General features: G+C 40.4%; 1 protein-coding gene across 1 annotated transcript in view; it reads right to left on the bottom strand.

Moving 5' to 3' along the window:
* The window catches only part of ccdc122 (coiled-coil domain containing 122), a 46,689-nt gene that overhangs the window by 15,941 nt on the left and 14,388 nt on the right, over positions 1-16,360 (bottom strand). The window contains exons 3-4 of the mRNA XM_080203321.1: positions 13,240-13,638; positions 9,982-10,098 (exon numbers count right to left, since the gene is read on the bottom strand). Coding sequence (XP_080059447.1) covers positions 9,982-10,098; positions 13,240-13,638 — 516 coding nt within the window. The remainder of the gene's footprint in view (positions 1-9,981; positions 10,099-13,239; positions 13,639-16,360) is intronic.

The raw sequence follows: 16,360 nt of genomic DNA, 5'->3' as shown, positions 1-16,360 counted from the left end.
GATGAATGGCCTACTCCTGTCCTACTTCTTATGAACCACATTATTTGAACAAATAATTCAAAATATAATTGGACAATTGTAGTTTAAGGCAGATTTTGATAAGAACCTGTGCGTGAAGCATCCTGTCTACCTTGGAAAGAAGAATAAAGATCATTGTAAAGAATGGTTTGGGTTGCAACTGGGCAATTTGGTCAACTGCTGAGAAGTATAAGACATTGACAGCTTGCTGTGAGATTATGTGCGACTTCTTGTAACATATCTGCAGCTAACAGATGTATGGCTAATGGCATTGATAACTGATATTCTCACAAATTCTAATATTACGTCATTGTTATTTATTATTATAATCGTTATTATTTCTCATAATTTTCAATTGGAACTGTAGAGTGTCCTGTCATGGGTAGAAGGTTACATCATACAGTGTCTCTTCCAGTTCTCTGCATGAGCAACTCAAATCTCCATTCTCCAGCTCTTTCCACTTCAATTTTCTGCAACTTATTTTCTTCAAATAATTATATAATTTTCTTTGAAAATTATGATTGACTTGCTACACTCTCAGGCAGTGCACCCCAGATCCTAACCACACACTGCATGAAACTAATGTTCATCATGTTGCCTTTGTTTCTCCTACCATTCGCCTTAAGTTGCTTTCTCCTGGTTCTCCACCCTTGCCTCAATTCGGAAAACTTTTCCCTATCTGTCTAGAACCTGATGACTTTGAACAATTCTTTCAAATCTCCTTTCAACCTTCTCTTCTTTAAGAGGAACAGCTCCAGCTTCTCCAATCTATCCATATAACTGAAGCACAAGTTTCTATAGATATGTAAAGCGAAAAAGATTGACAAAAATAAACATAGACCCCTTACAGTCAGAAACGGAGAATTCATAGCAGAAAATAAAGAAATGGCTGAGGAATTAAATTTGTACTTTGCTTTAATCTTCACAAAGGAAGACATGAAAATGTATCAGAGAGAAAAGTGTTTTAGCGAGGAGTTGAAGGAAATAAGAATTAGTAGAGAAATAGTTTTCGGGAGATGGGTTTGAAGGTGGATAAATCTCCAGGTCCTGATAATTTCATCCCAGAGTACTTAAAGTGGCCCTGGAAATAGTAGATCCATTGGTGGTTATTTTTCAACATTCTTTGGACTCTGGATTGTTCCTACAGATTGGAGGGTAGCTAATATAAGACGACTATTCAAAAAGAAAGATAGAGAGAAAACGGAACTATAGACCAGTGACTCTAACATCTGTACTGGGGATTAAGTTGATCTTTCTCTACATCCTAACTATGGCTGTAAAGCTACATTCTGCACTCTCTTGTTTCCTTCTCTATGAACGGTATGCTTTGTCTGTATAACAAGCAAGAAACAATACTTTTCACTGTATACTAATACAGGTGACAATAATAAATCAAATCAAAGTTGCTAGAGTCTACTACTAAGGATTTCATAATTTGGAAGGCAGTGGTGTAATCAGACAAAGTCAGCATGGATTTACAACAGGGAAATCATACTTGACGAATCTATTAGAATTTTGTGACGATGTAACTAGTAGAGTGGATGTGGTTTATTTAGACTTTCAGAAGACTTTCTACAAGATCTCACATAACAGCCAACTATGTAAAGTTATAGCACGTGGGAGTGCTGGTAGTGTCTTGCAATGGAAAGAAAGCTGGTTAACAGATAGGAAAGAAAGAGTTGGCATAAATGGGTCTTTTTCTGATTGGCAGTCAGTGACTCGTGGGATTTCACTGGGATCTGTTCTAGGACACCAACTGTTCACATTTTACATTAATGATTTGGAAGAGAGAAGTGAATTTATTATTTCCAAATATGCAGATAATACAAAGTTGGGTGGGATGCTGAGCTGTAAAGAAGATGCAAAGATGCTTCAGCATAATTTGTACAGGCTGAGTGTGTGCGCATCTGCATGGCAGATGCAGCATAATGTGGATAAATGTGAGGTAGCAATAATAGGAAGACAGATTATTACTTGAATGGATGTAAATTGAGAGAGATGGATACTCAACAAGACCCTGGAGTTCTTATGCGTCAGTTGCTGTAAGCATGCAGGTACAGCAGACAGTAAAGAAGGCAAATGGTATGTTGGCTTTCATAGCGAGAGGATTTGCATATAGGGATGGGGATGTTTTACTGCAATTGTATAGGGTGTTGGTGAGGTCACACCTGGGGTACTGTGTGCCTTATCTGAGGAAGGATGTCCTTGCTACAGAGGGAGTACAGCGAAGGTTTACCAGGCTCATTGCTGGGATGGCAGGTCTTTCTCATGAGGAAAGACTAAATTGGTTAGGATTATATTCACTGGAATTTAAAAGACTAAGAGGGGATTGCACAGAAACTTACAAAGTTCTAACAAGGTTAGACAGGGTAGATTCAGAAAGAATGTTCCCAATGGTGGGGGAGTCCAGACCTCGGGGTCATAGTTTGAGGATAACTTTTAGAACTGAGGTGAGGAGAAATTTCTTTACCCAGAGGGTGGTGAATGTGTGGAATTCACTATCACAGAAAGTAATTGAGGGCAAAACATCTGATTTCAAGAAGAAATTAGATATAGATCTTGGGGCGAAAGGAATCAAAGGATATGGGAGGAAGAGGGAATCAGGATATTGAATTCGATGATCAGCCATGATCAAAATGAATGGTGGAGCAAGCTTGAAGGGCCGAATGGCCAACTCCTGTTTCTAGTTTCTAAGTCCCTCATCCCTGGAAACATTTGTGTAAATCTCTTCTGCTGCAAAGGGGAGCTATGTGTAGCACTGAAGGGTTCAATTACTCCTGAAGAACTGACGGCTGCCTGGTGCAGAGTTGGATTGTAAGGCCTGTGCGGGGGACCTGGCACTATGTCCAAAATTTTAAAAATAAACCATGAAATCTCCCTCCCCCATGACAGCGTGTGCCACCACATCCTCCCCAACCATCTCTTGGCCCCTTATATTCCCTATACTAATCTACACCCCTCTGCCCAACACAAAGTACTTCATATGCTTTCATGCCAACATAGTGCTAACCCATGTCAATTCTTGTCCTCCACTTTTGCTTGCAAACATTTCAGGCAAATTTACTCAATATCCACCATGTAAAGACCTCAGGATTCATCGATAGATGAGAAATAACTTTATGGCTTTGTTTAAGTGTCCATTGCAGACTTCATTATATTGTAAAAAAAAAGCCCATTCATTAAAGTTTATTTACACATTTACACGGTGGCACTGCTGCCTCACAGCGCTAGGGACCCGGGTTTGATTCCTGGCTTGGGTCACTGTCCGTGCAGAGTCTGCATGTTCTCCCTGTGTCTATGAGAGTTTCCTCTGGGTGCTTCGGTTTCCTCCCACAGTCCAAAGATGTGCAGGTTAGGTGGACTGGCAATGCTAAATTGACCCTTAGGGTCAGGGGGATTAGCCATAGTAAATGCACAGGATTATGGAGATAGGGCCTGAATGGGATTGCGGTCAGTGCCAACTTGATGGGCCGAATGGCCACCTTCTACACTATAGGATTTTATGGTTCTACATAAAACCTTACAACAAACATTTCATTCAAGTGCACAATCCCTTGTATCAAGCATTGCAATTCGTTAACCCACTTCAAGGAATCTATAACCACTTGTAGCTGTCAATCGAATTGTGAAATAGCAGGCTTTGATAGATGGATGTGACATCAGTCATGCAGCAATAATCCAATAATGGAAGACCTCAGGATTAGGTCAGAGTGAAATAGCAAGCAATTTTCCCCTAAGATTTAAAGGGCAGGACCTTTAAATGCTATGACAATTTGAGAGTCCTTTGACAGATGCTTTTGATGTTTTTGACAGGTCTTCTCAACACTTCTGACAGGTCAGCTTGAGAGCTACTCTTGACACTTTTAATAGGTCATCTTGACATTTCTGACTTTTTGGCATTTTGAGTTGTATTGAAAGTTACAATAGGCTTGATTGTTAATGAGTTTACGCACTTCTCACACACACTCATGACTACTTTTTACCAATTCCAAAGGGCACCTTACCTCCCACAAAGGGTCTATCCTAGAGATGATCCAGGAAGAGAATCAAATAGGGACCTTTCCTCTCCAAAAGAGTATGATGGCTACCCAAATGAATCAATAAAGTTCAGACCTGCTCTTACCAGTCCTAATCTGCACACTTTGGGTTTCTTACTCTGAGGCTACAAAAATCCCTCTTAAGTAAAGGCAGCTGATGACATAAGTCACCAGCTTCCTCTGTAAAACTTGCATGTGTGAAACAAGCCCCACCTCCACAAAAATGGGAATTATCTTGTTTGGGTCAAGACTTCTGATTTTTGGCTATTTCCACTTTGTTTGCAACAGTAGAGAGACATGACCAAACTCTGAGCCTATGATTCTATTCATAAAGCTTTATTAACTACTTCCTCAAGCTGTGCTGCACATTCAATGATTTATGCACATATAACCTCAAGATACCTTGGCTACTGCACCGATTTTAGAACTGTATCCTTTATAAAGAACAAAGAAAATTACAGCACAAGAGCAGGGCTTTCAGCCCTCCAAGCCTGCACCACAATTACCTCACATTTGTCCAGATTAAACTCCATCTGCCATCTCTCTGCCCAAGTTTCCAACTGATCTTTGTTGCTGCATCCTCTGATGGTCCTTATGGCTATCCGCAAATCCACCAACCTTTGTGTTGTCTGCAAACCAGCTACATTTTCGTCCAAATCATTTATATATATTACAAACAGCAAAGGTCCCAGCACTGATCTCTGAGGAACGTCACTTGTCCCAATCCTCCGTTCAGAAATGCACCCTTCCACTACTATCCTCTGTCTTCTATGATCAAGCCAGTTCTGTATCCATCTTGCCAGCTCATCTCTGACCCCAAGCAACTTCACCTTCTGCACCAGTCTGCCATGAGGGAGCTTGTCAAAGGCCTTACTGAAATCCATGCAGACAACATCCACTGCCCTACCCTCATCTTCATCCCTTCCTCAAAAAACTTGATCAAGTTAGTGAGGCAAAACCTCCCCTTCATAAAACCATGTTGCCTTTAGTAATATTTCCAAGTGGAAGTAAATCCTGTCTTGAAGAATCCTCTCCAATAATTTCCTTATCACTGACATCATGTCCACCAGCCTGTAATTACCTGGATTATTCTTGCTACCCTTCTTAAACAAAGGAACAACGCTGGCTATTCTCCAATTTTCTGGGACCTCCCCTGTAGCCAGTAAGGATACAAAGATTTCTTTCAAGGCCTCAGCAATTTACTCCCTTGCCTCTCTCAGTATTCTGGGGTATATCCCATCAGGCCCTGGGGACTTATTTACATTAATGTTTCTCAAGAACCCCAAAACCGCCTCCTTTTTGATCTCAACATGATTCAAACTATTTACATATCCTTTCCCAGACTCGTCATCCACCAAGTCCTTCTCTTTGATGAATACTGATGCAAAGTACTCATTTAACACCTTGCCCATTTCCTCTGACTCCACGCATAGATTCCCTCTCTTGTCCTTGAGTGGGCCAACCCTCTCCCCTGGCTACCCACTTGCCGTTTATATATGTATAAAAAGCCTTGGGATTTTCTTTAATCCTACTGGCTAATGACTTTTCATGACCCTTTTTAGCCCTGCTTACTCCTTGCTTAAGTTCCTTTCCACTTCCTTTGTATTTCACACCTGCTTCATGTGTTCCCAGCCTCCTAGCTTTGACAAATGTTTCCTTTTTCTCTTTGACTAAGCTCACAATCTCTCTCGTTGTCCAAGGTTCCCAAAACTTGCCATACTTATCCTTCATCTTATGTTGTATTGCCTCTCTTCATTCTGCCTACCAAAATATATCACTTCACACCCGATCAAACTTGACGAAACATGAAAAGGAGACAGAAATTATTTAAGAGGAACAAGTTAAAAGTGCCATACAAATCCTTGCAGACAGAAGTGCAGAATTTCTTCAATGTGGACATTTCCTTGAGCGGTATTTTACCATTTTTCCTCTGTGCTGAGCAGACATGAAACTGGGAGAGTTTCAAATCTGTCTTTTGGGTGTATTTTTAGGCTCCCCCCCATCGCACGCTGGTTGCAAAATTCTGAGCGAGCCTGTTGCTCACTGCAAAAGCTTGTGGGTGGGGCATAATGCGCCTGAAAGCCTGTGGACGGAGGTAGTGCACATGTGCAGGCCCCTGATGATGCACATGCACATTAGCAGGGGTCTGACAAACAAAGAGAGAGCTGTCGGGCCCCTGCTAGTGCAGGTAGCCTGAATAAGCTCCTGCCCACCCCTAGCAATCGCAGAGGCCCGCAGCCGTAGATGCAGCCCTTGGCATCCTGTCTCCCAGCCCGATTGCTGTCCTCCCCCCACCGATCGCTGCAGAGTGGCAGCATGCCCCCAGCAATGCCTGGTGGACATTGCCCAGGTGCCAGGTGGGCATTGCCCAGTGCCAGGCTGGCAATCACCTATGGACGCTCCCCCTTGCCCTTGGTCTCCCAGGAGGCCTCAATGGCCTCCGGTTCCAGCAGCGAGACCAAGTCGACTGCTCCTGATGAATGGGGAGCATGCCCATTCCTTGCCAGTGGTAACTTTTCCCAGTGAGGTCACAAAGACAGGCAAGCCTGGACAATTGACTGCTGGACTTTCTAATGACATTTGTTTCAATAAATTTGAATACAGTAACCTGCCTCTTGCCCAGTTTTGGCAAGAAGCTGACTGCACAGAAATCCCGTGCTCACAAAATGGCACTGGTCGCGAAAGCTGGTGCCGATTGCACTAATCACTTTACGACTCATTTTACGATCGCACTGCGCCCAAAAACAGGAACAACGTGATGATAAAATCCCCGGCCCTTATCTACTAGGTTAGTTACCTTCTCAAAAAATTCAACTGGGTGCATTACATATAAGTTAACTTTGCAGGCTCCCAAAATTACAAGAATTCCAACAGTTTCCTTATAAACCACTCCTTCTGCAGTAGCTGATACCATCATTCTGTTTGGTCTGACTTGGCAATCTGTGTACAATGCCACAAAGGCTTCATGGATTTCTTACATTACTGGCATTCATTTGCATTAAGTTGTTCCAATGATCAGTTATCTTGACAACATTAATTAACAGAAGTCCTGAGGTTAACATAAAAAGCTCTGATGCGCACCTTTGTGCTATCGACCATAACATGCACTCTTAGAAACTCAGTAAAAGTTCTGTGCCCTGAAGGGTTATAGCTGAACCATTAATCTATATTTTCTCTTTGCAAATGGTCATGCACCTGCTGTGTATTTCATCACTATTTTTGTTTCTTTTTATTCTGTGCCCGATCCAGACACTGTATTAATCTTTGCAAACACTGGAGTACATTTCCAACATGCCACAGGGGCTTAAATTGTGTTGTAGATCAGCTACTCTTACAGAAACTGAGCTGATTTTCATTTCAATTGATTTCATTGAAATTGCGCAACCAATCTGCAATAACTGTTTTATATCTTGGCAATAATTTGAAACTCAAGTGTCCTCTGGGTTGAGAGGGGATGAGTGTATTATAGAATTGGCAGGATTTGTATTGTCTCCAGAAAAAACATTTCTAAGGGCTAATAAATGGTCCCCAGCATGAGGTAAACTAAAAAGTGACCTTCAGCTGAAGTGATAGACACAGGAAGATGACTATCCTGACATCTTGGATACCTATCTTGTATTCATTGGTCAGAATGATTTGGATAGATGATTTGACAAAGCATAAGCTACCAGCCACGCAAAATAAAATATATTTATATGTACTTGGAGACAAGGAAAGTCCTCATCAGATGCCAGTCCTTGTCAGACAGCCACCTTTTTCAGGTGGCTGTCTGATGCACCAGGGAAGAGAAAGGTGGAAAGTTTCTTCACATTTGGTCAGAGGAAGAATACAACCATCACAAGCTGCTTAGATCAGCACACTCTGTACCAACTGTCTCTGGAATTAGTAAACCACTCTCCATTGTCATTACTTCTGTTGTCTATTTAGCTAATGAATATCTAAACTGTTGCTACTTAATAAACAACCTCAAAATTATTTAAATTTTCAACTGCCTATCTTAAGTATTATGGCAGTCACCAGAAGAGTAAGTAACATTTTTAAGCTTGATGATGTGGATCTAGAAGAAACAGGTGAACTCTGATCAGCTCCAAAATACTGGAGAGTGCCTGTGATTGGCCCACATCCCATTCTTTTCTGCTATCTCTGATGTAGGACTTAACTAAAAGGCAGATGACCCAAGTTGGATTGCTAGTAGAGGATGACTCAGCTTGGGTGGTGAAACAGATGACACCTACCTCACTCATATCATTAAACTGAACTCAGCTGGACAATATCAGGTGAAATCCAAGTGTCCCCTGGGTTGAGGATGGATGAGTGTTTTTGACCAGACGTGTCCATGGCCAACTTTTACCTCCTAATCTCTATCATTATTAATTAAATAATTCTCAATATGTCTAATAATTGCAGAAATGTTCAAAGACTCAGACATTGTAAACAACAGAAAACTATTTTTCTAGCATTCTTGTGGGATTTCTACCTAAGTTAGGATGAAAGGAGAAACGCTGCAGAAATTCAATTGCAAACTAGCTGCTTAATTTTTTAAAAATTCTTTCAGGGGATGTGAATGTGACCACTAGGGTCAGCATTTGTTACCCATCTCTAACTGTTTTGAGAAGGTATGATGAAACTTTTTGGACTGCTGCAATTTATTTAATGTAGGTACATTCACAGGTTTCTGACCTAGTGCCAGTGAAGGATTGACAATATAATCAGGATGGCGTGCGATATGGCGGCAAAACTGCAGGTGGTGGTATTCCCATGTATCTGTTATTCTTGTCCTAGCTGGTAGTGACTGCAAGTTTAGATGGTTTCATCAAATAAGTCTTGGTAAATTGCTGCAGTGCATTTTGTAGATGCCTCACATTGCTGCCACTGTGCTCCAATGATAAACTGAATGAATGTTTTAAGGTATTGGATGCGTTGGCAATGAAGCTGACTACTTTGTCTTGGATGATGTCAAGCTTCTTGTGTATTGCTGAAGCTGTTCTCATCTAGGCAAACATGATGGGGTATTCCATCATATTTCTTACTTGTGCCTTGTAGATGATGATAGGATTTGGGAACTCAAAGGGATTTACAGTTACTGCAGCGTTCCCAACCTCTGACCTGCTCTTGTAGCACTAGAATTTATATGGCTGGTCCAAGGTGACCCCCAGTGGTGGAGGATTCAGTGATGATAATGTGCGTGAACACCACGTGAAGATGATTAGATTATCTGTTGTTAGAGATGGTCATTCCCTGGCACTTCAGTGGTGTGAAAGCCACTTGCCACTTATCAGCCCAAGCCTGAATACTGCTGCATTTGGATACATGCTGCTTCTTATCTGAGGTGCTGCCGTGGTATTGAGTCTACAGTGAACATCCTCAATTCTGACATCATGATGAATGGAAAGTCATTGATGAAAAAACTTAAGATGGTTTGGCCTAAGACATTACCCCAAGGAATGCCTGCAGTGATGTCCCGAGCCGGAGATAATTGGCCTCTAACAATCACTACCATTTCCTTTGTGCTCAGTATGGTTTTAATCAGTGAAGAACTATCTCCACCAAATAGACTATGAAGTAGGAAAAGCTCAAGCACAATTATACTGATGCTTTGTCTAAAACATTAATGATTTTATTGGAAAATATGTTAAAGGTCAATGTTAAATATTCAGAATCCAAATTCATAATCATAGAATTCCTACAATGCAGAAGAATGCCATTTGGCTTAGAGTATTTATGATTAAATATCACAATGATGTATCCTGATTGTCAAGAGGGCGGTGCAAACACATCATGCAACCATTTGCTGTAAAAACAGTGTCCTGCACTTTCACAGTGGGTTCAATGTCATATTTCACAATTTTAAAATTTTAGCCCCACCCTTGACTTTCTCTACTGTCACTGTGGGTTAATGTCAATCCTATAAATTCCGATTCATTACCTCTATTTCTTTTCGAAGTTGAACATGATGCTCTTCTTCCTTGATCACTAGAACTGATTTTTTATTGATCGCCTCTCTTATTTCTGAGATTTTGGCCTTCAATTCTGTAATTTCTCCCTGTTTTATCAATAAAAATATTTTAATTATTTTATTTTCAGTAACAAAAGCAAAGTATGAAGAAAACTCTGAAGTATCTCAATTTATTTTTCTTCTGTAGTGAAGGAAAATTTAATTAATTTATTGTAAATGGAGCCCCTAATGGGGCGATAAGATTTTTAAGCCAGTAAACGTTAAGGCACTGACAGCATTCAGTTAAATAACTTTTTAAATAAGTTTGAGTTAACAAGAAGCAATTAACATATATGAGATGCAGTAATTGATCCAAACAAGTGATTATGATTGTAAGATACATATACTGATATTTTGAATGCATTATTATTGAGGATAAAGCCATATTTCGAGAATATTTGGACTTTGGAAATATGCATGATTTATCAGTAAAGTTTTGGATAGAACAAACGTTAGAACACTTAATCATGTTTCATGAATAGGGTTATTCACTGCCCAGACGAGATGGACTGGTACCCAGACGTGGTGGCACGAGTTAGTTTGATTAGACAGTGATCTTTAAGGGAACCTGTGAGAATGTTTATTTGAACTCTGAGCTGAGTGTCTTAAGCTACCAGGTAACTGGGGTATGGGGTCACCCAAGACAGGAGTCAGGTTCTGGATTTCACAGACTAATAAGGGCAGTATGGTGGCACAGTGGTCGGCACTGCTGCCTCACAGTACCAGGGACCCAGGTTTTTCTGGCCTCGGGTCAATGACTGTGAGGAGTTTGCACCTTCTCCCCATCTGCATGGGTTTCCTCCAGGTCCAAAGATGTACGGGTTAGGTTGATTGGCAATGCTAAATTACCCATTCATGACAGGGGGATTAGCAGAGTAAATGTGTGGGGTTACAGGAACAGGGCCTGGCTGGGATTGTGGTCAGTGCAGACTTGCTGGGCTGAATGGCCCCCTTTTGCACAGTAGGGATTTTATGATTCGATGAATAAAATATCGTTATGCTGAGGAATGCAGTGCGATTAGCCAAAGTATTTGACAGATATTATTGTTGATTTGTGTATCTTGAAGATGATTGATTTAAAGTTACTGAAAGGCAGGAATCTATAATTGATCTGTTTTTGATTGTATTGATTGTATTTTGATTGTATTCCATTGGAGAGGTTTTGCTGTTTTATGTCAGAACTACTTAACCCTTTAATGAACTCCTGGCAGCCACTGGTTTAAATAAAATTACGTCCTTATACCGAGAAACCTGTCTTGTGAGTCTTGTATTGTCTAAACTTTAGGCAGTACCGGTCACCTTGGGCACCCCACCAACGTTTATAAACATAGAAAAACCTCAACCTTCAATTATTAGCACAGTGGATATGAAATTCATAGCCGTTGCACTGTCTGACTGCCCTTCTAGGCCATTCACCTCTTGCAGGGTTTGTATTCCTGGCCTCATGATCACCCCTGATTTTAAGTGCTCTGCCACTGGAGGCCATACCTTCAGTTATCAAGGCCCTAAGCTCTGAATTTGTCCCCTGAACCTCTATGTCGCTTTTTCCTCCTTTAAAATGTTCTATAAAACTTAGCCCTTTTGTTCATCTCCCATAATATTGCCTCAAGTGAAGCTGCATCGCATTTTGTTTGATAACGTTCCTGTGAAACAGCTTAGAATATTTTAGCATATTAAATATACTAAATAAATACAGGTTATTGTGAAGAATGTGACAGGGTGGAGGCGGATGTGGGAGATTGTATTGGAGTCTCTTGAGGCACTGTGTCTGTAATTCACTTCTGTATTGCTTTGGCATGGTGGGAGATACAATGCTACTAATCTATTCGGTTTTATTGTGAAAATTTTATAAGAACATAAGAAATAGGAGCAGGAGTAGGCCATCTAGCCCTTCGAGCCTGCCCCACCATTCAATAAGATCATGGCTGATCTGTCGTGGCTCAGTTCCACATTCCCGCCCTCTCCCCATAACCCTTAATCCCTTCTCTTATCAAAAACCCATCAACCCACGTCTTAAAAATATTTAGCGAGGTAGCCTCCACCACTTCAACGGGCAGAGAATTCCAGAGATTCACCACCCTTTGAGTGAAGAAGTTCTTCCTCAACTCCGTTCTAAACTGTCCCCCCCCTTTATCTTGAGGCTGTGCCCCCTAGTCCTACTGTCCTTTCTGAGCAGGAAGAGTCTCTCCACCTCTATCCTATCCATCCCATTCATCATCTTATACGTCTCAATGAGATCTCCCCTCATTCTTCTAAACTCTAATGAGTACAAGCCTAGTTTATTCAGCCTCTCCTCATAGCTCAACCCCCTCAACTCCGGCATCAGCCTAGTAAACTTCCTCTGCACTCCCTCCAAGGCCAAAATATCCTTGCGTAAGTACGGCGCCCAAAGCTGCACACAGTACTCCAGCTGCGGCCTCACCAATGCCCTATACAGCTGCAGCAAGACCTCCCTACTTTTATATTCAATCCCCCTCGCTATGAAGGCCAGCATCCCATTAGCCTTCCTGACCAACTGCTGCACCTGCAAGCTGGGTTTTTGCGACTCATGCATGTCTGATAATGCCAATGAAATGTTAAGATTAAAAAACACACGTGCATTTTGGTTGGGTGTTCCCGTTGCCTGCCCAGTGAATAGGTTAAACAACTCAGGTATGTTCCCAGCTACATGCTGGATTAGTAAATTAGGTGATTTTAAATGCCTACTCATTAGGTTGTTGCCAGGTAGGCAGTGTTAAAATAACCATCACAATCATTTTATCATATTATTCACTGAAAGAGTTAGATGGAAGGATTTTTGTAAATGTATAGCTAGATTATATGACTGTGTTATTTTGTGCTTTTATTCTTTTTTTGTAAAATAAACTGTCTTTATATTTCAACTTAAAATGAACTCTGATGTGTTGTTCAGTTGCTTTCAAAGGCTAGAGTGAAATCTTAGAGATAAAATAAATCCAGTCGCTAAAGCAGTTAGTAAAGGGCATGTATAGTTTAGTTCCAAGTCAATTAACTGAAAATTTACCTTGTTCTCAAGGAAGTAACTTGTATTTTCAAAAATATGAACATCGGGGGGGTGGGGGGGGGTCGTCACCATTACAGTAAAAAAAAATGAAAGTCAAAGTAATCAGGGTAAGATGGTTAACCCCAAGACATAACACATTATGTAATATTACGGAAAATGTTTCAAACCTGTACTTGTTTTATAATATTTCCTTCAGGATTCATAAGATCTGCTGCTAATTCTTCTTTTTTTGCTTTTAATTCTTTAACCATGAGTACTTTTTCTTCAAGCTGCATCATTATTGGACTTCTACTTTCCAGTTGATTAGTTAACTCTTTATGAGCCAACATCTTTTTACGATATTTATCATACTCATCCAGAAATCGGAAATATTTTTCTTCTTCTTCTTGTATAGCAAACTTTAGTTGGAAATTGTTTGCATTAAGGCTCCAGAGCTCGGCCTCCAGATCTGCACAATGTTGTCGATGACTTTCTGATTCATTTTCTAAATGGTAAATCTGTTTCTCAATTGTCCTAATTTCCTGCAGAATAACTTTATTTTCTTTCTCCAATTCAAATAATTGGGCCTGTAAAATAAAATTAGATACATTTTATAACTGAACGGTGAGCATTTATTCCATTCAATTACCAGCGAAGAAATGAATACTTTAGGTTGCAACAGTATTTTTAGCAGTAATGCCACATATTTAGATATTTAACTCTGGTGCAATTGATAGATACTAATATGAACAAATGCCATTATTGTCCAGTCTAATATTTCAAATCTCAGATAAATCATAATCTAACAGTTGGATAAGTCATAATCAGGTGATTTTTTTTATTACTGGTGACATGCATTCATTAAAAAAAGATTGAATTTGAAAATTAATTGTTAGACTTTGGAGAAAAGTTATGATCCAGCACAAAGCAATACAAATTATGCTTCATTACACCATGGCACAGTCCCATATGTTTAATAGATCAATTTATTACACTGCTCGCAAAGAACAAATTGTAGAGAAAGTAATTTTTAGTTTACAACTGGTTTAAGCCAGACTGGCTTCTAGTTGACATTGATCAATGAAAACTAAATGCAGAATACTACAGTGTTGAAATGAAATATTTGGTTTTTAAAGCAAAATATATTTTCACAACTTAAGTAAAAGACCATTCATATGAACAGTCTTTAAAATGGTAATTAAACTAAATACTGGCATTGTTTCCCCAAAGATCAAAAATAATAAGAAATGTCTTACAAAAGAAAAATACTGCAATGTTAGAAATCTCGAAATAAAAAGAGAAAATGCTAGAAATATTTAGCAAGTCTGGCAGCAGCAGTGCAGAAGAAAACAGTTCATGAGGTATTGGAAATTGAGAAAATTACAAACTCCATAAACATATCTTGTTAAGAAGGCCCCCACCCAACTCATTTTTGTTCTAGAGAGCTATAGGCACGATGAACACTGGTCAGCTGCCTAGAACACTCTCCTCCATTCACTGAAATGTTCGTCGAGTTGTATGATGAATGTCAAGCCCTTATACCCTCGCTGCCACACCTACACCACATGCCCTCATCTTCCACGCCCCTCATATTCCCCATGTCACTTCCATGCCGCCCCACCATTCCCATCTGTTCAGCCTGTCTTTACTAACACAATTATAAGACAGTTTAATTGTTAATGTCCAGTTGAGCTCAAAGAATGGCTAATCCAAAGAGCAAACAGCAGTACAGCACAGGAACATGCCCTCCGGCCCTCCAAACCTGAACCAAGCAAGTTGTCCTATCTAGACCAACCACTTATATCCCTCTATTCCCCGTTCATGTGTCTATTCAGATAAGTCGCTAACATATCTGCCTCAACCACCTCACCTAGCAGTGCATTCCATGTCCCCACCATCCTCTGTAAAAAAAAACTTGCCCCGCACATCCCAACTGAACCTTTCCCCTCTTATCTTGAACTTGTACCCCTTGCAACTGTCATTTCTGTCCTGGGAAAAAGCTTCCAACTGTTCACCCTATCTATAACCCTCATAATTTTACAAACTTCTATCTGGTCACCCCTCAGCCTCCGTCTTTCCATGGAGAACAATCCCAGTTTATTCAATCTCTTCTCATAGCTAATGCCCTCTATACCAGGCAACATCCTGATAAACCTCTTTTGTATTCTCTCCAAAGCCTCCATGATCTTCTGGTAGTGTGGTGACCACAGTTGGACACAATATTCCAAATGTGGCCTAACCAACGTTTCATACAACTGTAACATAATTTGCCAACTTTAACACTTCATGCCCCTTACAATGAAGGCAAGCACGCCATGTGCTTTTTTTTAAACCACCTTTTCCATCTGTGCTGCCACTTTTAAGGATCTGTGGACCTGCACGTCCAGGTCTGTGTGTCTATGGTCCTAATGGTTCCCCCATTTATTTTATACATTCCACCTGAATTGGATTACCTTACATTTAAATCATAGAAACTCTACAGTACCGAAGGAAGCCATTCGGCCCATCGAGTCTACGCTGACCGTAATGATGACTTGTTCTAAAGGGTTTATACACCTCCTCTGGGACACCATCAATCGAGGTGTCCCTCTCCTTTGTGAATACTGATACAAAGTACTCCACTTAGATCTCAACAAGTAATGTTTATACATTGTCAGAGAGAAGAGAGGGTTTTATTTGATTGACATGCTGTTTGTTTGAAGATATCCTTTCACCACCTGTGGGTTTATTTAAACAAAATTAAATGATCTGATGTGAATAAAAACTCCTGACACTGAAACTATGAGTGGCTGTGCTTGATTGAAAGTTTTCTGAGAGGTAATAGAGCCAGTGTTAATGGGATTGTTGAATACAGTTTTTCTAAAATTGATGACTTAAACTGGGGTTGTCCATGGTTTTTGGCTCCTCAAAGAGGCTGTGAATCATATTATTCCCTCCAGCTTTCAATGCTTCCCAAGTCAGCCCAATTTGGTAAAACTCTGGGCTAATATTTCAGGTCAGACACCATTCATGAGAACCGGGAAGTCTTTTTGTAAGAAAAAAAGACTGTCCCTGATCTCTGGAGCTCTACCCTCCTCGGCCTGCAATCTCACAGACCCCCAACCTCAGACAGTCTACTTCTACCTCTTTCCTAAAATCTACAAACAAGGCTGCCCTGGTAAATCGAATGTTTTAGCTAGTTTCTACCCTATCAACTGATTGTTTCCCTATCTCAACCTTATATTTTCTCCCCTTGTCCAATTTCTTCCTATTTGTATCTGTAACTCTTCTGATGCCCTCTGCCAATTAACAGTTTCCACTTTCCCTGTC

Source organism: Carcharhinus amblyrhynchos, chromosome 15 (genome assembly GCF_965287045.1).
Source record: "Carcharhinus amblyrhynchos chromosome 15, sCarAmb.v2.hapA, whole genome shotgun sequence".
NCBI lineage: Eukaryota > Metazoa > Chordata > Chondrichthyes > Carcharhiniformes > Carcharhinidae > Carcharhinus > Carcharhinus amblyrhynchos.
The sequence above is the reverse complement of the archived record's forward strand: the minus strand, read 5'-3'. Positions and strand labels throughout refer to the sequence as shown.